We start from the raw sequence: 13889 nt of genomic DNA, 5'->3' as shown, positions 1-13889 counted from the left end.
TAAATAGATATGATGATAGATAAATAGATGGATGGATGGATAAGCATATATCTTGAAAAATAAGGATTGAAGGATACTTCCTTAAATATACTATCTGTACCATATATATTAGGAACTTGAATCCTAAAGCCATCATCTTAGAAAAAAAACACGAAATGCATTCTAACTAATGTCAAGAGTGAGGCAAGGCTGCTACCACTGCATGTATTACACTGTGCTGGAGATACTAGACAATGCAATTAGAAAGAGGAAGCAGACGTGCAGAATTGGCAAAAATGAAGTAAAATTCTATTTTCAGGTGACAGGTAACACACCTGCTTAACTTTGGCAAGCCAATGATAAAACAACTCGAACAATGGAAGAATTCAGCCTGGTATCAGGAAAACGAATACACATGCAAGAACAACAGTCTTACTGCACACAAATAACAATCCGTTAAGACATATGATGGAAGAGAAAACCCCAGGGCAACCAAAAAGATACAATACTTAGAAATAAGCACGAAATGTACACAATCTATGTTTAGAAATTACAAAATACTTCTTAAAGATGCAAAATTAGACTTGAACAAATAGAATGATATTCCTGAATAAGATGCTTCAACATCATTCACATATCAGTTTTCCCTAATTTGACCATTTAATAATATTCAAATAAAAACAATGACAATTTTTTTCTGGAGATAGACAAGATGATACCAAAATTCATATAAAAAGTAAACATGCAAGAATAACTGGGAGAACACTGAAAAGGAAACGGTATCATGGGTGAGGGGAGAGGGAAGGATAGGCAACTAGCCTGACCAGAAAGATATTAAAGCATATAACACGGATTCTTTAATTAAATCTGTGAACTGGTATAGGAATGGGAAGAACCAGTAAAATAGGTTAGAAGTTCTGAAAATAGACTCAAGTACAAGTGGAACTTTATTATTTGATCAAGAAGGACTTTTAAGTAAATGATACTGGGACAAATGAATAGCAATGGTGGGGGGACCATCCCTCACTACGAACAAAAATAAACTAAGAATCAGAGATATAAATAGGAAAAAAGAAAAGAAACACTACAAGTACTAGAAAAAAACCTACTAAATTCCTCTATAATTTAGGTGTAGAAAAAAGGTTTACTAATTTGACTCAAAGTCGAGACGAAATTAAAGAAAGAATTGACAAACTTGACTACATAAAAATACGTTTAACTGCATGGTCAAAAATTGACAAGCAAAATTAACAGAAAGAAAAGTTGAGAGAAACAGTTGCAATACATGTCACTGATAAAGCATGAATATCCCTAATGATGCTTAAACATATGAAAATATGTGCAACTTCACTTTAACTAAAAATGCAAATTAACACTGTACTAAGATACCGTTTCCTACCTATCAGATGGGCAACACCTGAAAGCTTCACAATACACTTCTATGATCGTGTGGGAACAGGCATGCTCACACGTTGCTGGTAGAAATGCAAAAATTCTTCTAAGGAAGGGGATCTGGCAATATATAATGTACTAGTTTCCTAAGACTGATGGAACAAATTACCACAATGTAGGTGGTTTTAAACCCAGAAATAGCCCCAGCTGGTGTGGCTCAGTGGATTGAGTGCCCGCCTGAGAACCAAAGGGTTGGATTCCCAATCAGGGCATATGCCTGGGTTGTGGGCCAGGTCCCCAGTAGGGGGCCCGTGAGCAGCAACCACACTGATGTTTCCCTCTCTCCCTCCCTTCCCCTTTCTAAAAATAAATAAATACTTTTTAAAAAACACATAATTAAATTCATTCACAGTTTTGTAGGGCAAAAGTCAGAGCCCAAGGCGTCTGCCTGCAGGGTTCGTTCCTTCTGGAGGCTCTAAGAGAGGATCCATCCCAGGACTCTCTCCCGGTTTGGGGTGGGGGTGCGCGCGCTGCTGGCACTCCTTGGGGTTCCTTGGCTTGTAAATACCTGCTCCACTCTCTGCCCCTGGCTTCACGTGGCCTCGTCATCCTCCGTCTCTGCGTCTCACATCTCCCTCTGCCTTTCTTCCATAAGAATACTTGTCACTGGAGTTAGAACTCACCCCAAATGCAGCATGACCTTATCTTTGGGTCCTTACCGTAATCACATCTGCAAGGGCCCCTTTTCTAAATACGGTCACAGTCACAGGCACCAGCAGCTAGGACTTGGACATATGTTTTGGCGGACCCCTCTTCAACCAAATACATATAACACAATGACAGAGATATTATATTTTGATCCAGAAATCCCACTTTTAGGAATTTAATCTAAAGACACACCTCCAACATTGTTAAAAAAAAAAGAAGAAGAAGAATCTGCTCTATGCTCTTGAACAAGTTAACTGACTTCTCTGAGCACCTGTTTCTTAACACCCTCCATGGAAAACGTCTCATTTCTCTGCTGTTCAAAGGACTCCGCCCAAGAAAAACCCCACCTCAAGGAAAGCTTTGTTATTTAGCCTACTGGGCTAGGCGGACTGCGGGCTCTATCTCCCGGTTACCTGAACGTTAGCCCCACCTCTCGGGCCACTGTTCTGAGTCCCGCTTCTCAGGGCAGCCTGAGAACTGAGGACTCGCCTGGGCCATCAGCTTCGCAGGGCTGGGGAGGCAATGGATCTGTCTGTCCTCTTGACAGGTGTCACTGGAGCTGAGCTAGGCCAACAGCTGGGCATTTGCCCCCAGGCGTGCGTGCCTGCGTGCGTGCGTCTGTGTGTACGCACACACGTATGCGCGTGCGTGCATGCTTGGGAAGTCTGTTCTTGTCTGCCTGCCCAAGTTTTTCTCGCTGTGATCCAAGCGGAGCAAACTGAGTGCGCCTGTCTCACTTTTTTCTGAAGCTAATTATGCCAGTAACTGGCCTTAGTCGATTTTCAAACATTAGCCCTGTGGGTTCCGGGACAAATTTGCTTTAGAAGCCCCTCGATCGCTCCCTTTGGGGTGGCGTTCGCCTGCCTGTGAGGAGCTCCAGGAAGGACGGTGCTGTCTCCTCTGAGTTTACTAGGGTGACCAGAGGCCTTCTTATCAGATCTTTCCTGATCTTTCTCCACAAGTACGTGTGATGAGCAGAAACGGAGAGCAAACTGCAAATCAGTTGGCTGGGTTTTGTTCTAGCCAACACTGGCAGGAAAGGCCTCCTCCCGAAAGGCCCAAATCCAGGGTCTGGGCTTACCCCTGGGGTTCATTCTGGCCCTAAAATGATACAACAAATACCATGCTTTAGCACTTCCGACCAGGTATCACGCAGTGCAAGCGCCTATCTCCTGTAAGCCTCACAACAGTTCTAACAGCTCTGCCTTGGGAGCCGCACTCAACAGAGCAGGAAATGGAAGCAGAGGGAGGTCAAGGAGCTTGTTCAGGGTCACACGGCTGATGAAAGAGTTTAAGCTACAGTGGTAGGGACAGAATCTGACCTGCTGGGAGCAGTGAGGGACTAATCATTGAAGGCAGAGAGCTTCTGAGCCCCACTTATGGGCCCCCCCTCTTCAGAAATAATGTTGCCCTTCTCCTTCCTGCTCCTTGGGTACTGCCGAGATTTTCATCGGCCAGAGGCCCACTTCCGGCTGCTTTATGGAGGGGATGCAAGCTCACACAGGTTAGGTTACATGCCCCAGATCTGGCAGCTAGGAATTGGAGGACTTGGGATTCTAGTCCAGGGGTGTCTGACAGGGACCCTGATGCTCTTGCCTGTGCATTTTGCTGCCTTCTGTATACAGATCCGTTTCTGAATGGCAGCAGTTTTAGGAGCCACCCAGAAGGTCAAATGCATCATGATTACTTTGATGTCACTTCTGAAGCCCCAGTGACTGATGACATGCCCCACAGCATTCACCCTCCTGCTTCCTCTCCGGCGCTTGGTGAAGCTCACAGGCCCCAAGCCTTCAGGAGGCAGCCCTGCCTCACCCAGCTGCCATGCTGGCCATCCGCTGTAGGGGGCAAGGCAGGCAGGCCAACGCGGGCTCCTGTGCTGTCTGAGCAGAGAACCCCGGGCCCAGCCCGCTCTCTGCACTGTGGCCCCGTAAGGCAGGGCTTCTCAACAGAGCGGACACTGCCCCAAAGGCACACTCTGGAAACGTGTCAGGGCACTTCTGATTTTCACAAACGTTTGGGGCGTGTTACTTACACTTAGTGAAAAAGGGATGGAGATGCCAGACATAGCGGAACACTCAGGAGTGTCCACCACAATGAAGTGACATCACTCAGATGTCCCTCATCAAGCCCATTCGGGTGAAAAACCCACCCCTTCATAAGTTCCTGAGCCTAGACCCTTACAGTCCCACACGTGTTTTATTTCATAGAAAAACACTATTGTCCACCAAGGTTTTAATTTCCACTGAATTTTCTATGAAGACAATGGCCCTGTAAATGAGAGGAAGAGTTGTTTTGGGGAGGGGGTTCTCACTAAACATGATTCACCATTACAGAAGACCACATGGCCGGTGGTCGCTCTGACGGTAGGACTGGACAGCGGTGTGCAGCGCCCAGATTGCAGGAGCGGCCCCACATCTGACAGCATCGCCCCATCTTCTAGTGGACTTATGCCAGAGCCTTTGCATATTAAAAAAAACATGGTTTTCTAATACTTTACTTTTATTTCCCCTCCATATTGTAGTTAGAGCAGTGTTTGCTTTAATAAAAATGTTTGTGGATACTTTATATTAACCATAAATTTCACTTTAGGGTAGTCAGGGGCACCTGAGCTATTTATATCACAAAAAGGAGAGTAACAGGTCTGAGAATTTTTGTCTTAAAGGGTCTCCATCAGCCTTGACTTCACGTACTTGAGGATTCCAGGCTCATGACTTTGGCATAGAAGTTGGTTGACCTTGACGTGACTTTTTGTATTGCCCGAAGCCCTTTACCTTCCCGCCTCTCCCACTTGACTGAAAGTTCCTCGGGGTGGCCGTAGCTGGTCTTAATCATCTCGGCCCCGCCCCACACCCCCGTGCCACCCCAGTTGGGGACTCGGGAGGCCTCCCTTCTCAGGAGCTGTTCAGCGCCCAGAGCGACTCCATCCCAACAGGAACTGGATCTCACAAGGGCAATGCATGGAGTTGAGACATGGAAGCTCTTGTGGAGGAACTGCCACGCTCAGGGATGGAGGAGCAGCTGACGAATGTGGGAAGCCTCTCTCTCTGTCTCTGCTTTTCCAGGAACACCCCCATCTCCGAGCAGGATGTTAATCAGTAATGGTCCCATGGGTAGCAGCGTACTTTGGAAGAGCAAATATTTACTGCGGGCTTTCAGCTACAAACCCCAACCTTCCTTCTCTCTTCACCCTGAATGAAGGACCTTCCCAGGCATCCAGGGGCTACTCACTGGTAAGAGACCGCAGCTTGAAGGGGGACCTTCGCAGACTAACCAGCAAGGGATGGGAAATGACCGCCTCATCCTTTCTGGTGGGTTCTGAGGTGCAGGGGTGGGAGCCTGGGCAGCACCGAGCCCTCACTGGGCAGGGCAGTGGGGGAGCTGAGAGGTGGGGTGTAGACACAGGGCTTCCTCTGCAGGAAGGAGGAAAGATGATGAGGCTTTTAAGTCTTGAGAATCTGTGCTCACAACACTCACTGTTCAAGCCACACTCAATGTCCTGGCTTTCAACCTGCCCAGGTGAGTGAACCCCCACTTCCAGGGCTGGGTGGGGGTGCTGCTGCAAGTACATCCAGGGCTGAGAAGCGGTGAGGGAGCTGCTGATTTCTTACCACTCGGGTTCTATTTAGGGTGGCTCATCCTCGGTGTGCTTAATGGTACTCTGGTGCTCGAGGGGTACCCCTGCGTACAGATTCTGTTCCGTTCAGTAGATGGACAGCGAGCTTAGGGGGCACGTGGGTCTGTCCAGTAAGCAGCGTGCGGGTCACCCATGAATTCCTGGGTGGCCACTCCACACTGAAGGAGGAGCTGCACAGTGAGACTTAGCAACTGCAGTGGGTGCTGGGATTGTTTCCTGACCGCTGTCAGAGAGAAGTGGTCAGAGGTCAGGAGCGCGCTACTGTGGGATTCATTTATCGACCTACGAAGTTGCGCTAAATACTGTACATGGGCCTACCCTGGAGAGACTGTGGGTGTTGGGGTTCCAGAAGGCAGTGAAGTGAATATCGCAGTACAGCGAGTCACACGGATTTCTGGGTCTTCCGGTGTATACAGGAGTTATGTTTGGCTCCAGCTGGTGTGGCTCAGTGGGTTGGGCGTTGTCCCACAAAGCAAAAGGTTGCTGGTTTGATTCCCGGTCAGGGCACATGCCTGGGTTGTAGGCCGGGTCCCCAGTTGGGGGTGTGTGAGAGGCAACCGATTGACATTTCCCTCTCTCTTTCTCTTGCCCCTCTCTCAAAAATAAATAAAAAATTTAAAAAGTTATGTTTATACCATACTGTAGTCTATTAAGTGTGCAATACTGTTATGTCTAAAAATAATATACATGCCTTACTTTTGAAATACTTTACTGCTAAAAGATGCTAACCAACATCCAAACCTGCAGCGAGGCACGGTCTCTTTGCTGGCGGAGGGCCCTGCCTCAATGCTGATGAGACCGCAGTTCCGCGCAGCACGGTAAAATGAGGCGTGCGGCGTAATGAAGGCACCAGCCAGGGACCCACTTGGATATTGCAGGAGGTACTCACCCAGCATCTGCCATACTGGAGTGAGCTACTGGACTTGGGCCTGACAGTTAGAATCACACAGAATTCCCTAAACACTGACATTGGAGAAACACAACAGAAGTATTTCACTGAGAAAGGAGGGGCCCTCAGGCCACATTCTACTGTGTGTTCAGCATACGCAGGAGCAGGGTACTGAGCCCTGGGGCCCCGTGTCATTTTGTACCAGGCACAGATGAGGACACAGCCCCCTGCCTCAGGCAGAGGAGGCCTGGGAACTTCACTTGTCACCACATATGGCTCCAGGTGGCCTGGTTCAGAATGAGGGTCTCTACTGACAAGAACTCCCGTGCAGCCTGCAGCCTCCCCTGCCTGATGCCCACCGGGCTGACTGGTCCTGCCCCAGCCAGGCGCTCCTGGGGCAGTGGGCCCAGGAGAGAGTGAGGGTGTATTTATCTCAGTGACCTGCCCAGCCAGCCTCTGGGGTGCAGACCTGGTGCTGTCCCCCGAACACCAGGAGCAGAGCGGGGAAAATGTCAGGTGGCACAGCCCAGCCCTCCGGTGTTCACTCGGATGGACAACGCGCAGGTGCTCCGGAGCCGGAGAGGTGGTCGGGGCCGGGACAGCTCGTGGTGAGGAGCATGGGGATTGGAGGCCCCCTTCCCAGGGCCGGAAGGCTGACTCCACCTGGGACAGTGAAAGCGAGGACACACTTCATGGGTCACTGTCACTGTGAGGATTCGATGAGGGTGGCCCAGGCCTCATGAGGAGCAAGCTGGCCAGTCATTTCTGTCCTGGGGACGGCAGGCACAGTGACGGAAGGAAGACCTGCAGGGCACTGTGTGATCGGCCTGGGGGCTGCAGGAGGGGTGCAGGGGGCAGAGCTCTGATCACCAAGGCAGGCAAACTCCGCACTTCCCCTTTTCCTGGCTCTGATCGCTCCCACGGCCCTCTAAATCCGCAGCCAAACATGCCGCAGACCCAGGTCCCTGAAACCCAGCTTTACAGGCCGCTGTGGGGCCCAGCAATCAAGGGCAATGAGTGAAACCTACCCGTGAAAGGTCTGTGAGCCTCCTGCCCCCAGCCCTGCTCTGCCCCACATCCAGTCAGACCCAGCACCCGGACCGTGGCCGCTTTAATCTACCCCTTCCGGGAGGCCGCGTAGTGAGTGGGGAAGTTGGGGGAGGCCAAGGGCTGCCCCTGGGCTGGCAGGGGAGGGGACCCGGTGGAGGTTTCACTCTGTGAGAATCCCGTCCTCCTCAGGTAAACCACCGTCACCCCTCCTTGCTCTGGGTCCACCCCAGCCCCAAAGACAGGAAGCGGGGTCAGTGGGGGGGACTGTACTACCACACAGGGAGGAGCGGCTGCATGGGCACTAAAAACAGTCCCTGCCCTGTCTTCTCCCGAGGAAGTCTCGCCACTGAAGAGAAGTGCTCCTTGGGCCTCCACGGCTGACCTGACCGGATGAAGGCGGCACTGCGCCTCCTGCTCCCCTGCCTCCTGGCCAAGGTGTGGCTGGTGCCCGGCTTGGCCCCCAGCTCCTGGTCACCAGGGGCCCAGGCAGGGCCAGAGACTTCGCAGCCCCCCACTGACCAGTATGAGACCTTCCAGGGAGTGCAGGCCCCTGAAGAGGAGCAGGAGAAGGAGCCCTGGCTGACGGCCAGCGAGCATCAGCTCTGTGAGGACACCTTCAACTTGGGGTTCAGCCTGCTGCGCAAGATCTGCATGAAGCATGAAGGCAACGTGGTCTTCTCACCGCTCGGCCTGTCCTCGGCAATGGCAGCCCTGACGCTGGGGGCCAAAGGGCAGACCAAAGCCCAGCTGGAGAGCGGGCTCCTGCAGACCTGGAACCGGACCGGGCCCGGGCACTTGCCCACCCTCTTTCGGCAGCTCAGGGAGCGCCTCTCCCACAACCGGGAGCTGGGCCTCATCCAGGGGAGCTTGGCCTTCATCCACGAGGATTTCGATATCAAAGAGACCTTCCTCAATTTATCCAAGAGGTATTTCGATACAGAGTGTGTGACGATGAATTTTCGCAATGCCTCACAGGCCCAAGGGCTCATGAATCATTACATTAACAAACAGACGCAGGGGAAGATCCCTAAACTCTTTGCTGAGATTAATCCCGACACCAAATTAATTCTTGTGGATTACATCTTGCTCAAAGGTATTTTGATAACGTTCTGCCCTCCCAAAGCCACGGGTCTCTCCGTCAGTCTCTTCCTTTCCTGTTTGGCCAGCATGTGCTTAATGCCAAATGATTTTCTGGGACTAGTTTTCAGGTTTCGGAAAGAGGTTGAAATGGGCGATGACGCTGTACGGTGTACCTGGCAGAGTGCCGGACATGGTCATTCGGTGCCCTTGCCCTAGTGACCCTCGTGTTCCGAGTCCTTAGTTTTCCAAGAACCTCTGCACAGCTCTCCTCGCCGCTGATATTCTGACACAGTGAACCCTATGGGTTGCTGAAAGAAGGCAAATGACTGAGAGGTTTAGCATTACATCTTTGCTCCTTCACACTCTCCTTTTGTGACCTGGGGCGAGTGACAAAGCCTCTTGTCCTTGATTCTTAATATAAAACACTGGGGACATTCCTACCTACTGTGCAGATGACAGTGAAGCTCAGAGTGGCCCGCTTGATCAAGGTCACATGACAAATGGCAGAGGCAACCGGGGGTCCTGACCCTCACGCCAGATCCTTTCCATCCCGCCCCTCTAACGGGGCAGTGGACTTGCATGGCTGTCGCTGCAGCAGAAGGCTGACACTGGGGCCTTGCCGAGTCCGGGAGGAGAACGTGGGTCCAGTTGGCCAGGCCGCACCCTGGGACAGAGGCCTGTGTAGAGCCACGCTGCCATTCGCAGGTGGCCTCCCCTGGATGGTGTGACTGTCTGTCAGCAAGGCGCCCCTTCTCTCAGAACCGCCCTAAGCAGTGATGGGTGGGGAACGCCAAGTCTTCTGTCCCGGTGGCTCTGCTTGTCTGGCAGTAACTAGACAGAGGCAGTCAGAGGCCTCTCACAAAGACAGGGGCAGGGAGAGGCCTGGTCTCCTCTAGGCTGGGGCTGAGCACAGTGAGTGGATTACGGGGAGACACTCCCCTGCTGCTGTGCCTGATTCCAGGAGGGCCTGTGGGTGGGTCCGTGTCCTGCCAGCTGGGAAGGGGGCCGGGAGAGGCTGACCTTTGGGGTGTTTATTTCGCTGGCCTGAGCTGTGGTCAAAATCAGTCTCATCAAGGACTGCCTGGCCTGGCGCAGGAAGGGGGCCTATGGCTTTAGCAAGAACGATGTTCTCCAGGAGGGCGGTTTCCACAGTGTGTTCTCTTCTTACCTGTTCAGGGAGGTGGCTGACCCCTTTTGACCCTGTCTTCACCGAGGCGGACACTTTCCGCCTGAACAAGTACAAGGCGGTTAAGGTGCCCATGATGTACAGGGCGGGCAACTTCGCCTCCACCTTTGATAAGAACTTTCGCTGCCACGTCCTCAAACTGCCTTACCAAGGAAACGCCACCATGCTGGTGGTCCTCATGGAGAAAATAGGGGACCACCTGGCCCTTGAAGACTACCTGACCTCAGACCTGGTGGACTCGTGGCTGAGAAACATGAACACCAGGTACGGCTAGTCCCCGGCCCTGTCCAAGCTCCACCTTCCCATCTTTGCCAGCACTCACCTCCATCCCACAGTCTAATGCCCGCCTCACCCCCCACCCCCCACTGTGAGCTGGGGGCAGCTCCCTGAGAGCTGGGCTGTTTGTCCCGTTTCCCACTGTCCCGGCCCCTCTCAGCCCTGGCTCCTGCATTCACAACCCTTACCCAGGTTCTCCTGCGCCGGGCACTGTGGCACAGCCCAGTGAAACTTACTTGCTAGTGAAGGGAGACAAGCCAAAGAGCAAGGCAGGTGGGGGACACCAGCAGGGGCCAGGGGGACGCTAGGCAAGGCCTTGCCAAGGTGGTGGCAGGAAGCAAACCCCGGAAGTAAAGCAGGACCTTGTGCGCATCCTGGGGGAGAGAACTGTCGCAGGGAGACAGGGGACAGCTCTGGGCCTGGAGAGTGCCTGGTGGGTCCAAGGAGCAGCAAGGTGGCCTGGAAGATGAGGTCAGACAACCAGGCGCCCAGTCACCCGGGACCATAGGGTATAGGTCCCAGAGAAGGGTTGGGCTTTTCCTGAGGGAGATGGGAAGCCATGGGGCCGGGGGTGGGGGCAGCAGGGGGCTACTCCAAGCAGAAGAGCAACATGGTCTGATTTGTGTTTCAAGCGGCCACACAGCCCTTGTGCTGGGTAAAGACACTGTTGTGGGGGGCGGGGACAAGGAGGGCAGTCAGGAGGTCACAGCAATTCCCTGTGACCATCCAGATCAGGGTGCTGCCCCTTGGGCCGTGGGGGGACAGTGGAAGGATGCGCAAGGCGACAGGATTTGCTAAGGGACTGGATGTGGGTGAGAGAGAGGAAGAATGAGGGGAGATGGTGAGCCAAAGGACATGCCCTTAAGCTCCTCCTACACAGCAGGCATTGTCTGGGGTACTTACATTTCATCCTGTTCTCTAAAGGACACTGGAGAAACGAGACTGGAATTTTTGGCAACACTTCATGGATTAAGAAATTGAGGCTTTTTCTATACTACCATAGTGTCAATTACTAGTGTTCCTGCTTTTTATTTTTGAGCCACAGGATTCGTCTTCCCAAACAAAGTAATTTCAAAGGAGAACTCCAAGGTATATAAATAGATGCTATCAGCATTTCTCTGGCTACAGAGAGGCAAGGAGTTGCAGGTTCCCTGCAGAGCCCTCTTGCTGTCCACCCCCAGCCCCTAAGGTTCTACTGGGATCCTGGGGGTCTACACAATCCAGACCCTGAACACAGCAGCCGTCATCCTGGGGTTCACCAGATTGCTGGACACAGCTATTCGGTTTGGGTTGCTTTTAAAATATAGGGAAATGGATGCAATATATAGTACTCCTGGCCACATTTCATCATTATATGTACTTCTACCACAGAAATATGGAAGTTTTCTTTCCGAAGTTCAAGTTAGATCAGAAGTATGAGATGCATGAACTGCTTAAGCAGATGGGAATCAGAAAGATCTTCTCGCCCTGGGCCAGCCTGAGTGAACTCTCAGCCACGGCAAGAAATCTGAAAGTAACTAAGGTAAGCCAGGGCCCTTTACTGGGCCCCAACCCGAAGTAGGAATGGGACCAAAGCCAACAAATATTTTCGCAAATCATTTTAACGTTGATAAAATACCAAGGTGTGGTAGAAATTTAGGTTTACATTCCGAAGACTTGAAATAGCACCCAGGTTGGATGTTTGGAGAGTTTTGAACTACTTTATTGAAGCATTAATTCAACTAATTTCCTTTTTCTTCTGTCGAGCCTCCCCTCTTCTCTCCCAAATGCTCAAGGAGAAATTTACCACTGAAAAGGAACTGATTCACAGATTCATTTAAAATGATGGAATTATACCACTTGCAAGATGAAAGAAACCCCCAGAAGTCGCCTGCCCAACTTCCAGCCCCTTGTTGGAATCCCCTCTATAATAACGCTACAAAATATCCCTCTAGTTCATTGGTTCCTCCCTCCCTCCCTCTCTTCCTTTCTTTCTCTTAATGTTTCCAGTGACGGGAAGTCAACACTTCTTTGAAAAGCAACCCAATCCATAAAGGGCTAACATGTATATGGGTTTTTGGACCTGTAACTCCTCCCTAACTCCTCCTCTTTGGCCCTTGTTCAGCCTCTAAAGCTGCGAAGAGCAAGCTTAGTCACCCCCACAAGGAGTCCCTTCAGCTCTCACGGTCTGGGTGGAAGTCCTGCTGGTTTTGAGGCACGCACTGTCTGTTCTGGGCATCACAGGGAGCTGGTTAGCGTTCGGGGCTGCTCACTACTGCCAGCAGCATGTCCCCAGCCATGATCACGGCAGAGAAAATGTCCTAGCATTTCCAAATGGCAGCTGCACCTCCCCACGTTCTTTCATAGTTGTGGAGTTTGGTTAATATTTTCCCATAGAATTGCGCTTCCTACTTCTAAGAGATTAAAAGTGGCATCCGCCTGCATAAGACACAGCAGGGTAGCCGTGGCCTGTGATCAGGCCTCACCACCTCAGGGAACACCAACGAACACGCCCGTCCACAGACCAGCACCCGGAAACTGCTGCACACACACACGGAAAATTGGGGCACGGTGCAAGTCACTACTCTCCCTCTGTTCGCTCCAGGAAGTGAATTTTCACTCCGGGCATCTCCAGGGCATCTCCAGGCCTTATCACACTGATGTTTCTGTTCTCTCTTCTTACCATCGTATCAGTATTATCACCCATGTAACATAAGGCTCCTGAACAAAAGGGCTTGCCCCCATGACAGGTGGCCTGAGTACAGGCACCCAGAGTTCAGGAAGACCTCAGGGACCCTAGGGCCTGCCCCAGGGACTCCTCCTAGCAGAGCCAGGTGCTGCAAAGCTGACACAGAAGACTAGCCACACCCTGACCCCAGCATGCCTACCAGAAGGAAGGTCAAAGTATTCAGGGGTTCTGGGTGTCTGAGAACCTTCTGGAGGAGCACCACCTTTGCTCAAGAATCGGTAGCACGAAGTACGTGCTCAGTAAGTATTTGCTGATCCGACACAGGCGGGAACGAACTGGCCAGCCGGAGTCCTTGGGCCCACACCCAGTTCGTGTTTCACATTTGGCTGCCTGGGGTCTCCTGGTGTTGTTCTGGGGCTTCTAAGGCGAGTCCCTGGCACCCTCAGACCACCCCAGTCAGCACGGAGGAGCCCTGTACCACTCATTCCCACGAGCCCGGCCCTGTGGGTAGGACCACAGCAAAAAATGTCATGGGGCTCAATTAACTGCCTCCTTTCCAGTGCCACCCAACGGTCTTCCACACTATTTTCTTTCCTAGGTTTTACAGAAATCAGTGATTGAGGTCAATGAGAAAGGCACGGAGGCAATGGCGGGAACGCTGTCAGAAATCATTGCTTATTCCATGCCTTCCATCATCAAAGTGGACCGGCCATTTCATTTCATGATCTATGAAGAAACCTCTAGAATGCTTCTGTTTCTGGGCAGGGTGGTGAACCCAACGCTGCTGTGACTCACGACAAGCCCGAGTACGTGGTGCACAGCAGAGGCCGCATGCGAGCCGTGGGAGCCCACACCAGACACTGGCGCCGGGTGGCAGAGGAGAGGGACTCTGGTCCTCCGCGCGTCTGAGCCATTCTGAGATGAATCCGAATATTAAATGCAAACTTATTTTAAGGACATGTTTGTACAATCTGCTTGGTATTTTAAGCCTGTTTCTAAGAGCCTTTGTTGCTGACTAAGGACTAGC

General features: G+C 51.6%; 2 protein-coding genes across 5 annotated transcripts in view; one reads left to right on the top strand and one right to left on the bottom strand.

Annotated features, from left to right (window-relative positions):
* Nucleotides 1-13889, bottom strand: part of PPP4R4 (protein phosphatase 4 regulatory subunit 4) — a 123820-nt gene that overhangs the window by 5300 nt on the left and 104631 nt on the right. The gene's annotated exons all lie outside the window — the stretch shown is intronic.
* SERPINA10 (serpin family A member 10) lies at nucleotides 5190-13819 on the top strand. Of its 4 annotated transcripts, XM_045201524.3 has the most exons (6): nucleotides 5293-5309; nucleotides 7543-7742; nucleotides 7991-8745; nucleotides 9909-10182; nucleotides 11566-11716; nucleotides 13461-13819. In XM_045201524.3, the coding sequence occupies exons 3-6, from the start codon at nucleotides 8043-8045 to the stop codon at nucleotides 13650-13652; spliced, it is 1320 nt and encodes a 439-aa protein (XP_045057459.2). In that variant the 5' UTR covers nucleotides 5293-5309; nucleotides 7543-7742; nucleotides 7991-8042; the 3' UTR covers nucleotides 13653-13819. The 4 variants fall into 4 exon arrangements, with proteins under 4 accessions (XP_045057458.2, XP_045057457.2, XP_045057459.2 ...); XM_045201523.2 differs by lacking the exon at nucleotides 7543-7742 and having other exon boundaries at nucleotides 5190-5309; nucleotides 7987-8745; XM_045201522.2 differs by lacking the exon at nucleotides 7543-7742 and having other exon boundaries at nucleotides 5204-5309.

Source organism: Desmodus rotundus, chromosome 7 (assembly GCF_022682495.2).
Source record: "Desmodus rotundus isolate HL8 chromosome 7, HLdesRot8A.1, whole genome shotgun sequence".
Classification (NCBI taxonomy): Eukaryota; Metazoa; Chordata; class Mammalia; order Chiroptera; family Phyllostomidae; genus Desmodus; species Desmodus rotundus.
This window is presented reverse-complemented; position numbering and strand designations above follow the sequence as displayed.

Coding starts and splice junctions, on each gene's coding strand:
- SERPINA10 (XM_045201523.2), top strand. CDS start 8,043: ATGAAGGCGGCACTGCGCCTCCTGCTCCCCTGCCTCCTGGCCAAGGTG. Junction 8,746..9,908: donor GGATTACATCTTGCTCAAAG/GTATTTTGATAA, acceptor TTACCTGTTCAG/GGAGGTGGCTGACCCCTTTT. Junction 10,183..11,565: donor CTGAGAAACATGAACACCAG/GTACGGCTAGTC, acceptor CTTCTACCACAG/AAATATGGAAGTTTTCTTTC.